This window comes from Aspergillus brasiliensis, assembly GCF_001889945.1.
Source record: "Aspergillus brasiliensis CBS 101740 unplaced genomic scaffold ASPBRscaffold_5, whole genome shotgun sequence".
NCBI classification, from domain to species: domain Eukaryota; kingdom Fungi; phylum Ascomycota; class Eurotiomycetes; order Eurotiales; family Aspergillaceae; genus Aspergillus; species Aspergillus brasiliensis.
In genome coordinates, this window is record NW_027137446.1 from 315,657 (window position 1) to 337,767 (window position 22,111).

The 22,111-nt window shown below is 51.1% G+C and overlaps 6 protein-coding genes across 6 annotated transcripts; 5 read left to right on the forward strand and 1 right to left on the reverse strand.

Annotated features, from left to right (window-relative positions):
- Positions 1–3,096: 3,096 nt before the first annotated feature.
- On the forward strand, positions 3,097–4,085 carry ASPBRDRAFT_672401 (uncharacterized protein). Its single transcript, XM_067628862.1, has one exon. It carries the CDS (start codon positions 3,585–3,587, stop codon positions 4,077–4,079), a length of 495 nt encoding a protein of 164 aa, XP_067479628.1. The 5' UTR covers positions 3,097–3,584; the 3' UTR covers positions 4,080–4,085.
- A 1,213-nt stretch (positions 4,086–5,298) lies between these two features.
- sun1 (SUN family protein UTH1) lies at positions 5,299–6,714 on the forward strand (the record flags this gene model as incomplete). Its single annotated transcript, XM_067620827.1, has 3 exons — positions 5,299–6,157; positions 6,222–6,601; positions 6,673–6,714. The coding sequence occupies 3 exons, from the start codon at positions 5,299–5,301 to the stop codon at positions 6,712–6,714; spliced, it is 1,281 nt and encodes a 426-aa protein (XP_067479629.1).
- Positions 6,715–8,925: 2,211 nt separating this feature from the next.
- On the forward strand, positions 8,926–16,542 carry ASPBRDRAFT_123299 (uncharacterized protein; the record flags this gene model as incomplete). The annotated part of the gene is made up of 9 exons (XM_067617585.1): positions 8,926–10,441; positions 12,702–12,746; positions 12,853–14,966; positions 15,022–15,313; positions 15,360–15,517; positions 15,565–15,840; positions 15,890–16,195; positions 16,243–16,387; positions 16,436–16,542. The coding sequence occupies 9 exons, from the start codon at positions 8,926–8,928 to the stop codon at positions 16,540–16,542; spliced, it is 4,959 nt and encodes a 1,652-aa protein (XP_067479630.1).
- Positions 16,543–17,464: 922 nt separating this feature from the next.
- Positions 17,465–19,142, reverse strand: ASPBRDRAFT_175422 (coiled-coil-helix-coiled-coil-helix domain-containing protein). Its single transcript, XM_067619803.1, has 3 exons — positions 18,794–19,142; positions 18,255–18,639; positions 17,465–18,170 (listed from the first exon to the last, which is right to left on the reverse strand). The coding sequence occupies exons 1-3, from the start codon at positions 18,993–18,995 to the stop codon at positions 17,882–17,884; spliced, it is 876 nt and encodes a 291-aa protein (XP_067479631.1). The 5' UTR covers positions 18,996–19,142; the 3' UTR covers positions 17,465–17,881.
- A 213-nt stretch (positions 19,143–19,355) lies between these two features.
- ASPBRDRAFT_42079 (ankyrin repeat domain-containing protein) lies at positions 19,356–20,502 on the forward strand. Its single transcript, XM_067624729.1, has 2 exons — positions 19,356–19,512; positions 19,570–20,502. Exons 1-2 carry the CDS (start codon positions 19,503–19,505, stop codon positions 20,319–20,321), a joined length of 762 nt encoding a protein of 253 aa, XP_067479632.1. The 5' UTR covers positions 19,356–19,502; the 3' UTR covers positions 20,322–20,502.
- Positions 20,503–20,684: 182 nt separating this feature from the next.
- On the forward strand, positions 20,685–21,921 carry ASPBRDRAFT_29364 (thiamine diphosphokinase; the record flags this gene model as incomplete). The annotated part of the gene is made up of 3 exons (XM_067622650.1): positions 20,685–20,826; positions 20,877–20,956; positions 21,148–21,921. 3 exons carry the CDS (start codon positions 20,685–20,687, stop codon positions 21,919–21,921), a joined length of 996 nt encoding a protein of 331 aa, XP_067479633.1.
- Positions 21,922–22,111: the final 190 nt, after the last annotated feature.

A 22,111-nucleotide genomic window follows, 5' to 3' on the forward strand; every position in this document is an offset into this window, starting at 1 on the left:
TTCAAAGATAACGAACAAGCCTCGCATCTAGTCTAACGTTGTGGGTATCAACGCTCAGCCCGAGCCATCCGTCAAGGAGAGCCTCGGGAAACCCCTATTTGTAGTTAAGGGGTAGTAGTTGTTGTATAGAGTATCGGCCCATTATTGAGTCAATGATTTTCCAGATGCCGCCGATATTCATTAATCACGCACCGTGCGTGGCGTCTGAACTGGTGAACTGGGTGCAGCGATATCATCTGCTGGAAACTAACTATTTGATTCGGCTGGACGGGGCCGAAACCCAGACGAATCCTCTAACTGTCCGACGGATAAATCTTCGTCGAATAGCGGAGAAAGAAACGGAAACTTGGAATGGTTCAGGTACCGGTGAACACTGATAGGACAAAGACCTCGGCGCCTGAAACAGTTGCGGCTTTAGTTGCTCACTGGATACTCCGTTCAGCGCACATCGCTCAGGCGTCTGCAGGTCCGACGTCAAGTGACTAATCGGAAAGAGGAGGCCCGTCAAGCCGACAAATCATTGGTAGAGCCCTCAAAATGCATCATCATCTCAGGTACCGCTTTTTTGGACAGGGACACGTCAATAGCTGATGCGTTGGGGGATTAGTTCGATATAAGAATTCAATAGTCGAATGTCAATATGGTGGGTTGGGAGGAGACTATTAGTTCACGGGAGGAGACACGGGTGAGGACGGCTGCGTGGAAATACGTTGTGAGCTGTCGTCGATATACCAAGTTGGGCGTAGTGACTGGGCTTCACCCGTGGACTTGCCCATCCAGGAACGGTCGAACTTCGAACTCTCTCCGGACTGGTTCAGTAAGAATATCGATCATGTAAGGTCCAAAAGCTTCTTGTCTCCACTATAGGCCGCCAAATAATGCTGGTGGTTGTTTATCGAGCAGTTGAGAGCGCACCACCCACACTCCACCTATCGTATTAATTGAGCTTTCGGTTCCCCTCCTCCGTTCACCCAGCCAGAATGCGGAGAAGCAGCAACTATCTACTGTCAGATTGGTTGAAGCGATAGGCATCTGCCGAATAGATAGCTTCTTCGCAGGCACTTGGCATCAACTGAGTACGTAAACGGCGGATAAAAGCCGCGCAAGCAAAGCAGGCAGGGAACATCTGCCGCGCTTCTCCCTTTGTTGTGAGCTCCGTGTTAACCGATACTAATGATTCAGTCTTGGCCGCAATGGGGTTGGAGTCTCCGGTTGCCAAGCTTTTGGACCAGGACGCCATGGGACGAGATTCAGTTTTCTCGCCGTGTCTCTATTTTCTTAGTCTTCGCATCATGCAGCGATAAGCGTGGATGATTTGGGGCGGATCCATCACTGCCTTAGTACGGAGTAGTTAGTGTAGTTAGTTAGTTAGTCTGTTTACTATTAGTGTACGGAGTAGTGGTAAGTCGACTAGACACCGTCACCGCTTATACGTTATAATTACCCACCATGGTATCTGACCATTGCCCAACTTATCTACCAGTGTCCAGTGCAGTCTCAGTCAGGGGTCCAAGATTAATCTATCGCAAAAGGGTCCGTATGACTCCAGAACCCCTTGGTTGCGGGCGCAATGACCAGGAAGACTCGGCCCGGGGGCTGAAAGCCTGAAAGCAAGAGACTGGTGGTGACAATCCAGGAGATCTTCGTCTCTTTTCCTCATCTCATAGGCTGTTACCCTCGTATTACTGTTTGGTGCCTGAGGTATCTAAACGCGAAGGAATCCATGCAAATAGGGATGCTCCCCTCTACCAACCAATGAGGAGGACGCTGGGTTTAATGACTGTCTTGGCCTGGTAGGACTTGTACAATACTAGTAGCCAGGCGACCACAACAACTGCTGTTAGGTTGGGCGCAACACCGACACTAGCATACCCGACCAGGCTGTTAGCGAGATTTCGATCAATAACAAGCTAGAATCAGAGGACTGTGCGATGAGGCTATGCGTGGGAGCGACATGGCGATGATGATGGCTACTCTCACAACGCCGATTGTTAAGGACCTGGCAGATTGGAGACAGTATGTCCGTAGTGCAGGCTGACAGCAACTCAGTATCGCCTGCAAGGATTCGATCTCATCAAAGAAGCCCAAAATCAGACCAAACGACGAGTGTCGCACCTGGATAGACAACCAACACATTCATCCTGAGATCTGCGTGTCAAGCTAACGACCAGTCAATCAGTGATGAAGGGAATCCCTGTAAGGCGGGGATGGATGTTCTAAATTCGAGAGTTCTCGGCAGATATCTGGGATCGTTGGCGAGCCCAAGCTACAAGGCTACCCACACCGAACACGTCGAAGATATTGTAACATGTGTCAAGTGGTGAAGAATACAAAGAGAACCCTTACCAATGAGCGTTAGATATAAGATTTCGCGATCATTGCATATAATACTGATAGACATCTGGGCATGTCACGTAGCGTCGCCTTGTCGGGGGTACCTTGCCACGTAGATGCAGGAAGATATCCGTTTGGACCAGGTGTACTCCGTACCTGCGTATGTACCCGTGGCCGGACAACCAATGAACATAAGGCTGCTTGATACCCCGTTGTTGTTGATGGTATTGTGTAGATAGCCTGTTGTTCCAGGCGTCTATGTAAATGAGACGTGTAGTGTATAGGATAGCGCTAGGCTTCCCTCTACTTCACGGGCGCCATCGTCTCTGATCAAGTCAAGAGCCAATAGTATACCCACATCTATTTACATACTCGTCTATTAGTATTAACAGCATTGTGCAAATCCCTTCGAAAAATAATTCTTCTAAGGAAATGACGACATGTACGACGAGCATCCGCCCGTTGAGACGAGGCCAGGGTCTAAGATAATCATTCTGCAAGTTGAGATTAACGTCTGCATGCTCCGCAACGGGCTCTAGTCGGTGGAAACCAGGCCGTAAAAGAATTCACCTGTTCCAGGCCAGATCGTAGGTAGGGAAGTGAGAGACACTTTTAATTGTGCTGCATGATATGCACTGTCTACTATGAAAAGTGGGCACGGCACCAGGCCGAGAAAATCGTTTGTCAGTAATTACCTGTATCCCTTCTGTAAGTATCTTGTAGGCGGGGTATCACTGATGAGGACATTGAAAACGTTGCTACGGATGGAACAATATGATCATAAATTAGGCAGCCACGTCGTCTAACTAACTGCTCGAACATGAGGGGAATCGGTGACATCAGACTTTCATATGGAAGACAATAATGTCTTCCGGCACTCCGCCGGGTAGATGTGTCAGCCATATTGATGGATGGATGGATTCGCCCCGTTTGATTCAACCAACACAGGTGTACCTATGGAACACTTGGTGAGACTGTGAGAGAGAAGGAGGCTGGGTCATGCTTTTGGGGCTGAAAATATCATTACCGCCCGTCAGAAGTTCAGAACAGACTGGAACAGCGAGTTAAAAAGTAGGTGAGTTGCTAATATTACTCCCTACTGCAGGCCAACATTGAGATCCGACATGAGACATTCCCTGGTAGGCCAAATTGTGGCAATGGTTCGGCAGCACCGACACCGATGATTGGTGTACCTGACCGGAGGGGAAGGTTTGATGGCCCACCGGCTGGTGCCCGAGAGTGTGCTGTGAATGGCCAGCGAGGCACAGGGTAATTTCGGTAAACGCCAAGCTCACTTTCAGGAACAGGAAGGCCCCAAACACTTCCACGGTAAAAAAAGAAAAAGCAGAGGGAAGTGGGAAGAAAAAGTAAGGGTTTCAAAGGGGAAAATCACCGCCGGGACCAGCAAAGCCCAAGGCTGGCTTGTTGGCCCAGTGTTCCAGAGCGCTGGCGGTTCCTGTCTCTTTCTAATTTCTATCCACTATCTACCCCACTTGCAGCTGCAATTCTCAGCGGTTCTCACGACTCACGTTGCGCCGTCCATGTTGAACTTTTTTTATTTCAACCCCGGTGGTTTCTTGGCCTTCTTCTCCAGCGCGCCGCCGCGCCCCCCTGTCCATCGCCTGACTACCACAACGGTAGGGAGAAACAAAAAAAACGGGTCTGAGATCCTTTTGTCAGTGATCTCTCACTCATTCACTCACTACAGAAGGTATATTCGCCCCTTTTTACCACTGTGCCCGTAGTCGATTCTTTCATACCCTTTACCGCTTCCTCCCCTAAAAGTAAGTAGAGTAGTAGTAGATACTCCATAGTCCATATCCGTCCCTGTTCTCTCCTCGGGAATAAAGTTACCGTCCTGTGACAATCATTTTGAATTTTATACTCCGTAGCTGGACACAAAAATAGGGATCCATTTATTGTCCACCCTGAAAGGAGAAGACAACAATACCGCGCAGTTACTACAGATACGCAAGACTGTAACAAGCTAATTTCCAACGCTAAAGGCTAACAGTCCACACTAACTCAACCCGATGTCTTGAGCCTTCCGGGCTGTGGGCCCCCCTGATGATTTATTATGATTATTTTGGTGATTTTTATTAGTATTCCGGTTATTCCCTGCCTGTGATTTTTTATTCTATTCTTTTTTTGATTTTCTATCCACTCATTTGGTCCAAGTGCCACGCTCTCACGCTCTTGGTTCCTTTGGTTCACCCCCTGGAAAAAAAAGGTCAGCGCACGCCTTCCTTGTCCCTCCTTCCCACATCCACACTAACTAGAGCTATCGCCTCTTTCCACTCACACCCCCCCCTGGACCACGGCGCGAACTAAATCTTTACTTACTCCTTCATCTCCCTCCCGATTCCCTTTTCTCCCTCGAGATCCCCTCCCCCCCCTCCACATTTTCTTGTCTCCCTTCTCCTCCCCCCCAGAGCGTTTCATCTCCGGCCCTTCGCCTGCTATCCTTCGCGAGATTTCCTATCCGACCTGAGAGAACTAGCTTCTCTCTCGTACGCTCTTTTTGGGAACCTGCTTCTCTCTTCTTTACTTTCACTCTTTGACACTCTCATACTCTATTCTAGGCAACTTGCTTTGTCTTTGTTAGACTCTTCGCGACCCCTGCCTCACGAGGACTTCCATTCGTGTACAGACTTTTTGCAAGAAGCGCGCGACTGGCTTGCTGTGAATTTGGTATGTATGCTATGCTTTTCGCATTGTTGTCTCTTACCATGTGTACCCCCCCCCCCCGGCGAAACACCTAGACTATTCAGCACATACGATTCGAGTGCAGCTCTTCTTTCTCTCGTGCATGGCCAGTTCCTAGTATCGAACAGGCCGTCTTGTGGTCAATGAGGGTTGAGCGCATGCTAATATGGGATCCCGTGGTTTATATAGATTAGGTCCACATTCTGACGCAATTACACGACAGCTTGAAGCCCCGTGCGAAATAAACAAACCGACACGATGAAGTTCAATACTGTCGCCCTCACTCTGGCTACTGCCGGCACCCTGGTGTCTGCTCAGCACCACCACCAGCACCGCCACCACCACAAGCGCTCCCCTGAGACCGAGGTCGTCACGGTGCCCGGTCCTACCGTCACCACCTTCGTTCTCGACGGCAAGGTCATCTCCTACGAGGAGGCCTGCGCTGGTGTCGCCGATGGATCTTTGAAGTTCTCTGGCAACGTGCCTGCGCTGGTTTGCGAGTCTTCTTCTTCTTCTGCTGTGGCTTCTTCCACCACCACCCCGACTCCCACGGCTTCCGTCCAGGCTGCTGCTGAGTTCATCGAGGTCGCCGTCAAGCACTCGTCGTCGAGCAGCTCCAGCTCCAGCAGCACCAAGACCAGCAGCTCGTACGCCGCTGCCTCTTCCAGCTCCTCCGCCAGCAGCTCCAGCAGCAGCTCCTCTTCTGCCACCGGTGTGGACAAGGAGTTCCCCGATGGCGAGCTTGACTGCGATACTTTCCCCTCTGAATACGGTGCCGTTGCCCTCGACTACCTTGGCCTGGGTGGTTGGTCCGGTATCCAGTATGTGACCATCGTCGACGAGATTGTGGACACCATTGTTACCGGTGTCACCGGCGACTCCTGTATTTCCGGTGCCATGTGCTCCTATGCCTGCCCTGCCGGTTACCAGAAGTCCCAGTGGCCCAGCACCCAGGGTTCTACCGGCCAGTCCGTTGGTGGTATCCAGTGCAAGAACGGCAAGCTCTACCTTACCAACAAGTCTCTCTCCAAGAAGCTTTGCATTGAGGGTGTTGGAGGTGTCCACGTGAAGAACACCATGAGCGAGGAGGTCGCTGTTTGCCGTACCGATTACCCTGGTAAGTATCAATTATCCTTTGTCGATTACGTGGGTTGAAGCGAAGGTATTAATCATGTATACAGGTACCGAGTCCGAGACCATCCCTCTCGCCGTCGCTGCCAACAGCGAACTTCACCCCCTGACCTGCCCCGACGGCTCCACCTACTACAAGTGGGAGAACCAGACCACCTCCGCTCAGTACTATGTTAACCCCAAGGGTGTGTCCACCGAGACTGGTTGCCAGTGGGGTAACGGCAGCTCTCCTATCGGCAACTGGGCTCCTATCAACCTTGGTGTCGGTTACAACGATGGCAAGTGGCTGTCTCTGTTCCAGAACAGCCCCACCACCACCACCAAGCTTGACTTCAACGTGAAGATTCAGGGTGACAACCTCAGCGGTTCCTGCAAGTACGAGGACGGTACCTTCTACTCCGAGTCTGGCTCCAACGACTCCGGTTGCACTGTAAGCGCCCCCTTGCGTTTTGTCTTTCCCCTTGGTTGGGCTATTTTCGCTGATTATCATTTCCCCTGCAGGTTGAGGTTCTCTCCGGCTCCGCCACCTATGTCTTCTACTGAGGTAGTTGATGGCCCGGCACTCTCCCGCCATCGCCGTCCGGTTCGGTTTGCTTCTACTGACCTGAATCGAACCTGGTCGGCTCGCAAATAGAAGAACTTTCATGCCTCTGTTCATTCTGTTCATGATTCTCTGTCCAGTGCGGTTGCTTTCTTCTCTGTATCTTACTATATTGTCCTATGTGGCTTGGAAAATATAGCACCTGTCACATATGTCGCGTCACCATTCCCTTGATGGAGACGATTGTGGTTAGACCTTACCTTCTCTACTGCAAAGTAACACTGATTTCCGTTTTTTCTAGCCGCACTTTCCTACCTTATTCCCCCGTGAGCAGTCGCTCGTCATGTTATAAGCTAGCAATGCCTTGTATAGTAGTTTTGTTTATGTCATTTGATTCAAATCGTCTTCTGTGTGTGCATTGATCTGATAGCGTCTGGAGTGGAGTTTGTGCCATGACCGTCGTGTTCGTAATCGCGTTAGGCGATAGTTAGCTTTTAGAATAAGAGCGTGGCCCTCCGACACCTGGCGGGTCCCACCCCAGCCTCCTGCGTTTTTCTAAGTCGGAGGCAGGGGTGTCAAGGCTGGCTCTCTGGCAAGCATCTAGATTGCCGTTCGATAGAGTGTTCGGGAGGCGGTGGAGGTGCATTCCAGAGCGGCATCCACCTGCGTCATGCACGGGTCTGATGTGTCTATCTATCAGATATCGGTGACCTTGGAATGTGCATAAGTGGAGCCACCGATCGGTCGGTGAGTTCTTCAGGGTTCTGTCATCGGTGATGGTGTGGCATGTCAGAAGTAGGCTGGGAATTTTGCCTTTCAGGTCCGTTATATCCATTATTCGTGTTAGTTCTTTGAAATTCTACAGCAGGTTCAGCTGTCCGATCGCTCCTTAAGTAGTCTGTGTCTTCATTTCCTGACTAATAGATAGTATCATCAATGTGTTGCATTGTAAGGTGAGATCTGGGTACCGAAAAGCCGACTGTTATGGTGGATTGGGGGCGCAATTGCTACTGCTCGTAGTAGTAGTGGTGTTCGATAAGGGTACTACTGCTACCAAGTATATACTTACCGCAATGAGGGGTGATGATGCTATGGACCCGGCGATTAGAGTACCGATTATTAACTTCTATCACACCATACAAGGTTTCATCTTGCCGGATGAATATTCCGAACAGGTACCTGACTCGAACGACCATGAACGATGAGACCTTTTACCAACTTCGAGCCCGTGTAGGTAGTATTCTGGTGGATGCCATCAGGGGGCAATTGAAGTCATTTCACCCCGTTTGGGGACCGTCACGTCGCATACACTAGTCCCAATGGGGATAGCGAGTCACGATCTGTAGGAAATCCCTGCAACGGGCACATGGCTTTACTATTTTGGGTAAGGCCTCGAGTGGTCATTGGCCGAGGCTGGGCGTCCTCGCAGCACGTGATCTGGCGCGCCGTCACGGGGGCCGAACCAGAAAACGCGGAGCACATGACTCCTAGACGCGGAAACGCGCCTCGTTCCTGCCTGGGGTGTCGACGGTGTGTATACCGAGCCTATAGAACAGCCACGCCAGGGAGTGCTGGAACTCTGGGAGCCGCCAGGGTTGGTTTACTTTTACTTTTTTCCTACCTGTAAGTAAACGGAGTCTGGCATTTTTGGCACACCTATCTCTTCCCCCCAAGTCAGCAGTGCATTGCATAGTTTCGGACGGTCCAAGTTGCGAGGCTGCGCGAGCTTAGTGGTGGAGCTCGAGACCCTCGTCGGCGCCTATCGAACGCGTCTCGGGTTGTAAGCGTGCATTTCCGCGCTGGACGAGACGCTCCGTTCCGGTAGGCATTCCACCACACACCATCCTTTCACCCTTTTCTTCAATGTTTCTCGTTTTTTGCCTGTTCGTACCCAGTTTCGTCTTTTCCCAACCTCCTGGCCCTCGTCTTGGGGGGTGAAGCCGCAAAGTCCCTTCCTTTGGCTATCCTTGACACGCTTCTTCTTGTCTTTCTCTCTCTCTCTCTTTCCTTCGGGACCCCGAGTCTCGTGAATTGACCTCCCACCCATAGACCTAGACATTCCTCCCCCAACCTTCTACTTCCTCGACGCGACGAAACCCTCAATTGATCTTTTTTAACCTTCGTCCACCCTTCCTGCCGTTGTTCGAGTGGTATACGAGCGTGTCCGGGTCGTGGTTTACGACCAGACGGCCTCACTTTAACTAAATAACATCATGGAGTCTTCGCCTCCAAGGAGCAGCAGCCTGGCTGCTCCTGTGGCAGGTGTGAAGCGTCCCGCGGCCCTGCTGCCTGCCTTTGAGCCATTGAGCTCCTCACCCTCACTTCCTCGTCCCCAGAAGCGTGTAGCACGCGACAATCATGGCATTGTCTCGACTTATCCTACGCCGGTGCCGACCTCGTCGACCCATATCATGTCCTCGTCCCCCCCAAGAATGGCCCTGCCGCGAACGGCCTCACGGCGTACATTTCCTTCGTCCAGCTCCGAACGAACCCCTCTGTCTGCCGTTCCTACCATAATGCTTCCCGAGAGTGGGGAGCCCATCCTGATGGGAAGATCCAGTGCCTCGTGCCATCACCAGCTCGCGGCCAACCGTATGATATCGAGAGTGCATGTCAAGGCTACTTATAAGCCCGCAGCTAATCCCTTTGACCCTGATAGAGTGGAAATCATGTGCATGGGATGGAATGGAATTAAGTTGCATTGTCAGGGGAAAACATATGACTTGGCCAAGGGGAAGACGTTCACGTCGGATATCAAGGACGCTGACATCATGATCGATGTTCATGACGCCCGCGTGCTGGTCCAATGGCCTCAGAGTGACCGAAAGGATTATGCCTCCACGGATTCAGAGCAGACATGGGAGGAGACCACGCCCAAACGTAAAGCACAGGCCCGCCGGAGTATTCACGAAAGCCCCAATGTGGAACGTCAGCGCTTGGCGTCTCCCGTCTCGCCGTCTCCAGCGGTCAAGTCTCTAGTTCCCCCATCGTCACCCATATACACCCCAACACGCTCGCGAAATTCCGTGGTTGTATACGAAGATGAGGCGTCGCCTAGCCGTCGCAACAGCACTGCTGGTGTGGATCAGAAGTCATCGTCCATCGCCAGTGATATCCTGGAGAGCTCGCAATCTAGCGAGTTGAGTGACTTGAGCAAGCATGATGATTTCTCGGACCATGATGAGGAAAATGACCCTATTGTTCATTCCTTTGGACCATTTGGTGACAATCTACTTCCTCGGATGGCATCTTTCACTGCAGACGAGTCACCACTCCGTCCTGCACGGCCCCGCAACCAGGTTGTCCAGCCTACCAAGTCCCCGAGCCAACCATCCAAGACAACCGAGTCTATGGAGAGCACAATAACCAAGCTGGAGCCGTTGAACGAGAGCTTTGAACGCGTCCAGAACCATGCCGTCAATCAACTGGCGTTTTCTCGACTCTCGTCCACACCCTTTTCGACGATCTTGAATAACCTCCCTCCCACCTTGTGGAGGAGGGACAGCCATCACAAAGAAGGCCCCACGAAAGAGGAGATCCGTGCGATCCTGGACACGACCAAGTGCATTGGAAAGGTGGCACGGGAAGGAAAGGATGCCGCAGGAAAGCCTCTGGAAAGCGAGTACTATTACATCCCTGACTTTGACGAGGACCCCATGCGACGCGAGGCGGTCGTGCATGATCTCAGAAAGCCAGGCCTCCGCAACTGCCGCAAGCAACACAAGGTACGTTTATCCTCCCAATTCCAGCAATGACTTGTAGCTGACCCTCGCAGCAATACTTCTGGCGCAAACCCAAATAAACAATAAAAAAGTCATTCGATCCCTGCTAATATCTTGACACGACCTTCTTGGAATTCTGAGTACATATTTGCAACGTTCCCCTTTTCTTTTCTTCTTCAAGGACTCGCATAGCGTGGCGTGGGCATACCCTGTCGATTTTTTTTGTTGCTGTATGAAGGTGTATGATGATGTGGAATTACTTTCTTTTGTTGCGTTCTGTTAACGGTCCCCCAAGCCAGATGTATTGTTTTGTCCACGTGCGATGTCTACTGTGTTTCCTTTTGTGGCGGCATTGACCATTATGAGTTCAGGGTCTCTGCCCATGACTCATGGTGTAGACTTTGCTTTTCTGTGGGCGCTCAAGACCAGCCCCGTGTCTTGTGTGACGTCCGTCAACGAATCCCCGTCTGAAAATTCTCTTCAATATTTTGCCTGGTGCGCTGTCGGCATCTTGGATGTCCACCAGCCCTGGGCCCTTAACCAACCCAAACCCAACCCAACCCTCATGACCTGTATGTTATCACAGTTTCTTAGGGAAACAAAAGCGTTTTAGTTATGTTCACGATGCAAGCCTCTTACATCGTATAGCGTAGATCCAAAGCTAGGAACGTAACACAATGATTGGTCTTGACCCAGCTGGCATCACGTGCCCTGCGCCATAGATGATGTCCCAATGACTTCAGGTCCAAGCACACACCACCATTGTCTATTGATAGTAGTCCAGCCGCTCGTTGCGCAAGTAGCACTACTAAGTACTATCCAGGCTTTCGTTCCTGTCCAATCCCCCGCCGCGTCCGGGATGCTCTTGGCCGTTAAGCCGTGGTTTAGACGTCAGCCCACTTCGTATCGCCACGAACGAGTTCATCCCCGTGAAGACGATAAGAGAAGGAGGCATATTAAGCCATTAGATCCGTATTCATCCTCTACACTTCCTTCATTCATCCTAGTCTTCTTCTTCCTCGTTCCCGAGCATACAACCTACATCGCTAGGTAGTATACCAACATCTACAAACCTACATCTTTCTACTCACTTACCTACCTACCTACCTACCTACCTACAACCAATTCAGTATAATATACTCTATAATCTATTACCATCAAAATGTCCACAACTACCCCACCCCCTCACCGACACTCACGCATTATCCCCACCACCATCGATGATGAACCACACACACAAAGCAGTCCCGAAAGAGAGCGAAAGCGAGAGCAAGATGATCCCAGCAGTCGCATCCTAGGCAGGGGCATCAAGCCGCCCGTGGTCCGGCATTATAGTTGGAGTGAGGAGGATCGGAAACATGCGTTGCAGGCGAGGTTGTTGGAGACGAGGGAGGGGGGAGGGGAGATGGGGTTTTCGGAGGTGAAAGAACATGGGAGTGGGATGGGGGATGAGTAGATTGTGGATGGATGAGTAGATGGTGGTTGTGGTGGTGGTGATGGGTTTGAGATGTGAGGTGTGAGGTGTGAGGTGTGAGGTGTGGGGTATGGGATATGGGGTGTGGTTGAGTTGGGAGATTGTGATGGATAGTGGCTTGTCTGTTCCGGGTGAAGTAGGGAGGTGGAAATTGTGAGGGCGATATGTGTGTGTTTGAAAGATAGGAATGGATGGGAGATTGAATGAATCTGTGGTGTTTGATGTTTGACGTCTGATGTGAATGTAATGTGAGGTTCATGGAAGGGAGTGAGTATTCTGTAAGGAGAATTCCGATAGGGAGATTGTAGAAGTTGATCCAGCTAGGTCAGTAATATAAAGATGATGATGGCCTCGACAAGAAGTACTGTCTTTCTTGCAGTAGAGTTACTCAGTATAACTATCGGAGGATTGGAGAAAAAGAGTGACGGAAGTCCCCCTCCGCCTTCGGCCCACTTCTTCACTTTCCAGCTGCTCTTCACTTCGTCAGCCACTTCAAGGCTTGCCTCCCCCTCTCCCACCTCCCCTTGACGCCCGAGACACCTTGCGCGTCACTTGTGTCCTGCCCGCTTCACCAATGTGGCGTTCAAGTCACTCCTGCGCTTTCCTTTCCCACTCTTTGAAAGGATCCCCGGACAGTTGAGATCATCCCACGCGCCGATTGCTGCAACACCGCACGGCGGCAAGCAATGGATCGTCAGAGGAAGCGTACGTTCTTTACTATACTACTCCACCCGCACATATCACCAGCACCAGTCCAACTGTTGATCGCTAACATATTATTTACCGTATACAGGGGATCTCCGCCTCCAGAATGAGAGAGCATGGGCCGGCGAGAGTGGTAACTCACACCCCCTCCTCACTGTCTGCCGATGCATGAAACTTGACCCGGCATCGGAATCACTTGAAGTTATAACTAACTAACTGATTTCGCTGTACACATACAGATGTCTTCCCGGTCAGCAAATCCCTCGATTCAGCCTTGAAAAAGAACACCGCTTTCATCAAGCGTCTCCGCACCGGAATCAACGCCGCTGCCCAACAAACCTTCCTAACCGATATCCGCACTCTTTCTCTGCACAAATACCTTTCGGAAATCATCTCCGCCTCCTACGAAGGCCTCTGCAAGCTCAAGTCTCCCGGCGAAATCGCCACAGGTGTTGAAATCACCAGTGCCCTGCACCAGCGCTTCGGACCTGCCGAATTCACCCGCCAGATTGGATGGCTACTGGGGCGAGGTCTGAGCACCCCGGATAGAGGACAACTGAAGGCGCTCAGCCAGGAGTTGCGCGAGCGCGAGGAAAAGGAACGCCTATCTCGCCACCGGGTTTTGCTGAGGGTTGTTACGGAGCTGTGGCTGGTGGGGGTGCTGAAGACGCTGGATGATGTTGAGAAGCCGGATGATGTGGGCGCGAAGGTCAAGGATGGGGTTGTTGGTATTAGTGGAAAGGCGACGGATGGGCCGGTGAAGAGTCGGGCGCCGTCTTCTGGTAAGGATGGTGAGAAGGAGCCCGAGCCATTTCCCTTGGAAGTGTTGAAGGACCTTCTTGGTCATGATCGCGACCATTCGAATTTGCCACTGGCTGTGCTTTTCGTCAAGAGCTTTAGCTGGGATGTGTTGGGTGTGAAGATGGTCGACGAGGGTAGGAAGACTGTCGAAGCCGATGGCGCTACAACTAGTACCCCAGCGGAGACCAATGGTGACGGCATGGATGCGAATGCAGCAGGCCCGGAGGATGATGACCCTCCGCTTACTTCGGAGAAGACTCAGCTTCGGTTCAAGCATATTCTCAATCGGTATCTGGAGGATGTCAAGGCACATGTCGTTCGCGATCAGAGAGCGTTGGCCGCCCAGAGCCGTCGTAATGCCGAAGCATACGTGAAGAGTGGCGAGATTTTCGAAGACCGCCAGGCCAACTTTGAGAAACAGACAAAATCGCTGGAGAGGCTGGTTACCAACACTCAGGTCCTGTGTGAGGTGCTGGGCGTGGAAATGCCAGCCTTGGCTGAGAAGGAGGCCGCTGATTCTGGTGCGGGTGGCGGTATCGGCCTGGTGAAGACCAGCGAGTACTTGCGCGGCCAAGGCGAGGGCGCTGGTATCTGGGAAGACGAAGAGGAACGGCGCTTCTACGAGAACCTGGTCGACCTGAAGGGTAAAGTGCCGGCTGTGTTGTTGGAGGACGGCAAGAAGAAGAAGACGGAAACGGATGAGGCCGGAAAGAAGAAAGAGGAAGACGGCACAGATACGGAGAAGACTGAAGCTAGCCAAGCGCAGTCAGCTGAAGAGAAGGCTGCCGCCGATGCTGATGATCAGTCTACTGCTATCGCAAGCAAGACCGTCGGAGCTCAGGTGGACGCACTTCTGGCTAAGCTGCCAGATCTGCAGACCAAGGACCAGGTTGACCAGCTGGCGCTCGACTTTTGCTTCCTCAACTCCAAAGCATCGAGGAACAGGCTCATCAAGGCAGTTTCCGATGTTCCCAAGGGCCGCATCGATCTCCTTCCTTTGTATTCTCGCCTGGTTGCAACCCTAGGACAGTATATGCCTGATATTCCCCAGGGCCTCACTACCTATCTCGACGAGGAATTCCGAAGCCTTCAGCGCCGGAAGTCGAAGGAGTTTCTGGGCCAGGTTCGGATGAGCAATGTCCGTTATCTGGCGGAACTGACCAAGTTCGGTGTAGTTCCGGAGCATATCATCTTTCACTGCTTCAAGGTTTCGCTAGATGACTTTTCGCGCATGAACATCGAAATCATCGGGCATCTCTTGGAGAACTGCGGACGCTATCTACTTCGGAACCCCGACACCTCCCCGAGAATGGCTTCTTTCCTGGAGACTCTTGGAAGGAAGAAGACTGTCCAGCATCTGGGTCAGCAGGAACGAATGATCATTGAGAATGCAGTCTACTACGTTGATCCGCCACCGCGACCTGCCATTCAGCAGAAGGAGCGCACCCCTATGGAGTCTTATATCCGGAGACTGGTCTATCTGGATATGAACAAGCGCAACTACACTAAGATCCTCAAATCAATCCGCAAGCTTCATTGGGAGGAACAGGATGTGAGTACAGCTTGAGTAGTGTGGCTCGTGATGATTAAACTAACTGCGTGATAAGGTGGTCGACATTCTGGAGCGCGTCTTCAGCAAGCCGGTGAAGGTCAAATATGGCAACATCCACCTTCTCGCGATCCTTGTCAGCGCCCTTTATAGGTATCATCAGGACTTTGTCATTGGTGTTGTGGACAACATCCTCGAGCAGATCACGCTGGGTCTGGAGCAGAACGATTTCAAGTTCAACCAGAAGCGAATCGCTGAAGTCAAGTACCTCGGAGAGCTCTACAACTACAAGATGATTGACTCACCGGTGATCTTTGACACCTTATATCGCATTATTACCTTTGGTCATGGTGAGTGAGTCGATACCGTCTGCGGACCGACATTAACAGCTCTCAGAGGGCGGCACGCCTATGCCTGGAAGGATCAACCCGCTCGATTTGCCCGATGACTTCTTCCGTGTCCGCCTGGTCTGCACGCTTCTCGACACCTGCGGCCACTGTTTCGATCGCGGCTCGGCCAAGAAGAAGCTCGATTTCTTCTTGACTTTCTTCCAGGTATGATTCGCCACTGTTCGCAAGGAATCGAATGCTAACTCAACCAGTACTACATGCATACGAAGGATCCTCTGCCAATGGACGTTGATTTCCTCGTCCAGGATACCTTCTCCATGACTCGTCCTCAATGGAAGTTGGCAACTGATCTGGCTGAGGCTACGCAGATATTCAGTGAAGCTGTGGCACAGAATTTCAAGACTCAAGATGCGGAAAGACCTGCCGAGCCTGATGAGGACGATGCTGATAGCAGCTCATCTGACGAAGGTTTGGAGGACGATGCAATGCTCGAGGAAGAGGACCAGGAGTCGAGCGACGAGGCTGAGGTTCGTTCATCGCCGTCGAGGTTGTGATGATATACTAACGTGTCATAAGGTGTCCGGTCCGAACGGCGAACAGAACGGTGACAGTGAGTCCGAAGACGAAGAGATTTTCGTAACTCGACAGGAAGAGGAACGCGACCCAGAGGCGGAAGCCGAGTTTGACCGCGAATTCGAGAAGATGATGGCGGAGAGCATGGAATCCCGGAAATTCGAACGCAAGGGTGTGTTTGACATACCTTTGCCGATGAAGCGGTCTGGACGTGAGGCAGCGCTTGAGACGCCACCGCCAGAGGCACCCAAGCCCACAATGAACACCATGGCGTTCTCTTTGATGACCAAGAAAGGAAACAAGCAGCAGGTAGGCTTTCCTCTGAACCATGGCAAGACGCATGACTAACCATGTAGACCCGTACGATCGACCTACCTTCTGATTCCAGCTTCGCCGTGGCCATGAGAAGCCAACAGCAAGCCGACCGCGAGGAGCAGCAGCGGATCAAGAACCTGGTCCTCAACTACGAAATGACGAATGAAGCGGAGACTAACACCGATGGTACGACCTCTTCCAGTATTTGCACGTGTAATATACTGACCTATTTAGCCGCAGAGAAGCGTTCGCCTCATCGCGACACCAGAATGGACAAGTCGAGCGCGGCCAGGGCAGCTTTCCGATCCCGGAAACTCCAACTGAGCGACGTGAACTGGTAGATAATGCGGTCGATGGAAGCTAACAGTCATGGTAATCATTCTTGCACTAGAGAGAAAAGACCAACAGTGCGCTGTTCAAACTAGTCCTTGTGACTATAACACGCTTTTCGCACATCAGCGTCAGACGTCCCATCAGTTGAATGGGTTTGGTTTGTTTGATAGTCAGCTTGTCGCCAGACATATATGACTATCCCGGCAATCCATATCAGCAGACAAGCCCTGTCTATCTCAGCCAAGTGATGATAAAACAGGTGTCCGGTATTGATACATCGGCGATGTGACGTGACAGTGAATTGAATGGGGTATGTTGCATGCATCCCAAACATAACAAAACAGGTCACCTGTTCAACACAGTGATCATTTCTTTGTGTGGTTCATCCCCCCACGAAACAACTGGTTCATTAGAGGGAGATAGACTCCGGGGCATGGCATGATTACATCTACCCATCTATCCTATTCCCTCCTTCAGTCGCCTGACTGATTAACTCCCGCTGGGTGGCGCAGAGGGACGATAGGCATGATGTGATGTGATGTGGTCTATTCAATCTCTTATTTCCTGCCCCGGAAATGCAACATGCACACATGCACAATCACTTACTCACATGAGCCAGCCAGTCAGCCAGTTAAATCATAAATCATCTCATATCAGAATGTATTCTACGTCTCGAAGAACCAAGTTTACTTTGCTTTGCTTTGCTTTACTCTACTTTACTAAGCTATTAAGAAGAATATTGAAATAAGTGAAATCATCTATGTCTATTCATTCTACTTCGCTCTTCCTCTCTCTCGCTTCCCCCTCTTTTTGACCGGAATGCTCAACATGGAAAAGAAAAAGGTACAAGTACAGGGTGCAGTGCAGGTGCAGTTACTTAGATACAGTGTGACTAAACAAAAGGAAATAGATAAAAAAAAAAAGGAAAAGAAGAAGTGGATATAGAGATGGTTGGAGATGCTGATAGATGAGTTGGGAGTCAAAGCCAGGCCAGACTGGAGATGGAGATGGAGATTTGTTGAGACACAGCGACAGAGACAAAGAAAGGTGAAGAAGAGCAGCAAAAGAGTCCCATGAACTGTGAAAGTAGAATGAAGAGAAGAAGAACTGTAGAGGGAGGGAGGAATTGCCAGGACGAGGGTATGAATATGAGCAGGGAAAAAAGAAATCATGCATGCATATAGTAATACACTGCCTTGCCCAATCTTATACATCCAATAATCCTCTCTTCCATCCTTCTTTGGCTATTCAATCACATATGCTTCCTTTCTTTGATATTCCAATGCTGCAATCTTTCCAGTCATGTCTTGTTCTGTGCTTTACTATATTTTATGTAAGCAGGTCTGCTTATTTCTCCGTCGTGGGGACAGCATCATGAGCCGCCTTGGGCACCAAGGTCTCAGCCTCAGCCAGCTCGCCCTTCTCGGCGAGTTCCTGTTTCGTCTGGGCGTTGATCTCCTGTGCATGGGCGCGCTTCTCCTCGGGGTGCGAGGCAGCGTCGATCTGAGCGGCCGTCACGGGCTGCTCGTCACCAGCCTCGGGGGCGGCAGCAGCGGGAGCAGCACCAGCCTCCTCGTCATCTTCGAGTTCGGCACCGTACACATCGGGGTGGAGTCTGAAGCAATCTTGCATGCCCCTGTTAAGTGGTAGTTCCCCGCATTAGTAATGCAATCAACGCTGTGTGGTCTGGAGTGAGGGTGGACAAGGTTGCGTCACGTACTTGAACTTCTCAATGCAGTCAATACCCTTAGGCTCTTCGGAGGAGTACACAAAGCAGCTAAAAGCAGCCTTGAACTCCTCACCGCAAGGTCCGTGGGCCATACCGCCCAGGCAAGGGCAGTCCCAGTTGATCTCGCCGGTCTCGGGGTTGAAGGCGCCTTCCTGACCGGCTTCGGCCTCGAGCTCCTCGGGGGACTTCAACGCGGCGGCTTCGGGGGAGGGTTGTTGCGCATCATCTTGAGGGGCCTCGGGGGCAGCAGGGGCGGGAGTGGGAGCGGGAGCCGAGGACTGCTTCTTCTGTTCGCGGATCTTGGGCTTGATGGAGTCGATGGTGAGGGATGATTCGGCTTCGACGGGATCGGAGTTGGATTGCGAGAGAAGAGAGACTGTTCATCAATCATCAGTGGTCTGATCGTCTTGGATTGAAGAAGAGATGGTGTGCTGTTTTGCTCCGAGGCATGACGGCGAACCGCCATGCATACGGTGGGAAAAAACCAAGCGGCAAAGGCAACGGCATCGGCAACGGCATCAGGCACGTACAGGACGGGGTTTGAGCAAAGTAGGGGCTCGTGTTGTAGTAGTAGACGGCGCCAATGGCCAGACCCAAACGGGCAGCGGTGTTCTTCCAACTCCTCGGCTTGGAGTCGGCGGGTGTGTTGGTGCTTATCAATCGTCTGGTAGCCGGGCCACGGACTGCGACGGCCGGTGCGCGGAGGATAGCTCGAGGTGCGGAGCGAAACATGGCGGGTGAGAGAGCGGGGAAGTTGCGATTGACAATGATCGGAAGTTGAGAAAAGAGGAGAGGAGGAGGGGGGTTAATCACCGCGAGGCGAGCGGCATGAATTGGGCGGGAAACAGACGGATGGGAGTGGATGGAGGTGGACGGGGATGAGAGATGCAGTTGGAGATGTGCAAACCAAACCACCAACTCGATTTGACGCTGGGTGCCTCAGGCATAAAAACACTTGCCTGTTTGGGGTGCCTGCTGGTCGGCCCCGAATTGGCCAATCAGACGGGCCCGCGATACGCTGTTGGTGCTTCCAGTGCTGAATTGCATGGATTTGATGCGTCTCTCTTTTTCTCGATGCTCAGGTGGTGTCATCTGTCTATAGCTGAGCTGAAGGCATGTAGATAGATAAGAGAGGAGTCGCCCTCAGAGGGGTCGGTGTTGGGTCTGTTGAAGTTCAGTGTCTACTAACTTGACTATATACGGAGTACATAAGACAATATGTATACTGGACAGAAGATGATGGCACCTAGTATGGATTCTACATTACAAAATATCTCTACATGTACATATCAACTAACGTCCACAGTCAGCCTCCCCCGTCAGCCTCCCAGTCAAGTCCCACTGGAGATCCTGCTCCTCCTTTTCGGCCTCTGCAGACCAGTCGAGCAGTACATGCTCCTGTTCTCCGCCCCCGAGCTCATCCACCGACTATCATCCAAGCAGCTCATGACGCGGGAAGCCAACGGGGACACTCTGCTGCACATCCTGGCCAAAGACCAAGGACCATCGCGACAACTCGCGCGGGCCCTCTTCAGCAAGAAAGACCTAGATGTCAACGTGCAGAACAACAACTTGAAGATCCCCCTAGTCTGCGCAGCCCAATACGGGAATCACTGGCTCGTCAAGCTACTGCTCGAGCGGGGCGATTTCAACAGCTACATGCTGGACTACTTCTACTTCACGCCGCTGGTGTGGGCAGCCAAGAAGCAGGACGAGGGGTTAGTGAAGGCTTTACTGGCGAACAGGAATGTTCGGCCAAATGAGGTGGATATCTTCCGACGGACGGCGTTGTCGTATGCGGCGGAGTATCGGAATGAGGCGATTGTGCGGTTGTTGCTCGCGGATGAGGATGTTGATGCGGAGTGGAGTGATGAGACGGCGCGATCACCGCTATCTTATGCGGCGGAGGCGGGGAGTAAGAGGATTGTGCAGCTGCTGTTGGATCGCGAGGAGGTGAATGCACATTCGGTGGATTCATTCATGAAGACACCGTTTGTGTGGGCGGCGGAGTATGGACATTTGGAGATAATGATGATATTGGAGGAGTGTGAGTATTAGCTAGTTTCATAATGCTTTAATTACTGTCATGACTGAACGATCCATGCATCACCACCAATAGCCTTCGTGACTAGGGACATTTAGTCATCCATCATAGAATGATCACTGAGGGGCAGTGATCGCGTGCACATATAATTAGTATCTACTAATTAGTAGACAATATCACAACATCATGAACGGGTATCTGAGTATATGTTCAGTGTCAGATTTCTTATCACCGAAACTCAACCAAATTTTCGCGGGACCCAACACCCCTCACCCCACCATACTATCTTATCCTCCACTTCTTAGCTACTACTAAGTTACTACCACCAAAGTAAATCTATTCAGTCTTATACTGAATCTATATTCATTGATACCACCATGACCCCTCCCAAGATAATGACCTGGGACCCAACCCAGTTCTTCCGAACCGAAGAAGGTCGTCGTCCCTCCAGTCCCTACGCCCTGCTTATCCTCAACCATCCAATCAACGAGAAAGCATATGATGTTTTACGAAAGCATGGTATACCCTCCTACCACAAATTCTATACAAAAACACTAAAGAAAAGATAGCATTAACAACGGTCTGCGCCGACGGTGGCGCCAACCACTTCTACGAGATGATGAAAGCGCGAGGGAGAGAGGATGTAGATGTATGTATAGTATACCATCACCCCATCCATGTTCATACCTATAATCATATCCATGCTATACATATATGCCATATACTATATATATATATATATGCATGCCCGAATATACTATTGGAGATATGAAAGTATACTATGCTATACTATACACATTACACCAACGCCGATATGAAATACATACTAATAAAGCATAGCACCCAAACACCATAATCGGCGACCTCGACTCCATCCGCCCATCCATCAAATCCCACTACCAGCGCCATGGGGTAAATGTCATCTACCACCACGACGACTACAGTACGGACTTTACCAAAGCGTTGCGGTATATTCGCTCCCACGCTAAGGAACTCTTATCTTCCGCTTCAACTACGCCTGACCATGACCATGACCAAGCAAACCAAATTCAAGAGGATACTACTAATAGTTTGTCAATACTAATCCTCGGCGGCCTCGGCGGCCGCGTCGACCAAGCCTTCTCGCAGATCCACCATCTGTATTCGAACTCTACTTACACTATCCCTTCTAATTCGCCTTCCCATTCCTCTTCCTCCTCTTCATCGTCTACCGAAGAAGAAAAAGGAGGAAAAGGGAGTGAAGGACCCCTCTACCTCATCTCCGAAGAAAGCATCACGTTCATCTTACATCCAGGGAAGAATGTGATTCGGACTCCCGGGGTGAGGAGAGCTGATATCCCACCACCACCATCATCATTATCATCGAATTCTACCTCTAAATCCGATGAAGGGGTATATCTGCTAGAAGAAAACGTGGGCATCATCCCCCTCTCTGGACCGGAGCAAATCACGACCAAGGGATTCCAGTGGGATGTGGAATCGTGGAAAACCGAGATCGGGGGCCAGATTAGTACGAGTAACCATATTCGGGCGGAAGAGGTGGAGGTTACGGCGGGGGGAGCGGTGTTGTTGACGTTGGAGTTGGCTGGGAGGTTTAAGCGGTCTTCTCAGTAGTTTCTTAGACTTATTTCTCTTTTTGATGCTTGTTTTGGTTACATTCATTTTGTTTTAGAGTGTTGTTGGTATGGTTCTTCTGGTATAATCATTCATCCTAACATTTAGACTAAACATATCCCATAGCAATACTACCAGCGCCCATCGCCATCAATAGCAGTAACAGCAAGCAAGTCCGCTGATACGCCCT

Coding starts and splice junctions, on each gene's coding strand:
- ASPBRDRAFT_672401 (XM_067628862.1), top strand. CDS start 3,585: ATGGCCAGCGAGGCACAGGGTAATTTCGGTAAACGCCAAGCTCACTTT.
- ASPBRDRAFT_175422 (XM_067619803.1), bottom strand. CDS start 18,995: ATGTTTCGCTCCGCACCTCGAGCTATCCTCCGCGCACCGGCCGTCGCA. Junction 18,640..18,793: donor CTTTGCTCAAACCCCGTCCT/GTACGTGCCTGA, acceptor ATTGATGAACAG/TCTCTCTTCTCTCGCAATCC. Junction 18,171..18,254: donor GACTGCATTGAGAAGTTCAA/GTACGTGACGCA, acceptor ACCACTTAACAG/GGGCATGCAAGATTGCTTCA.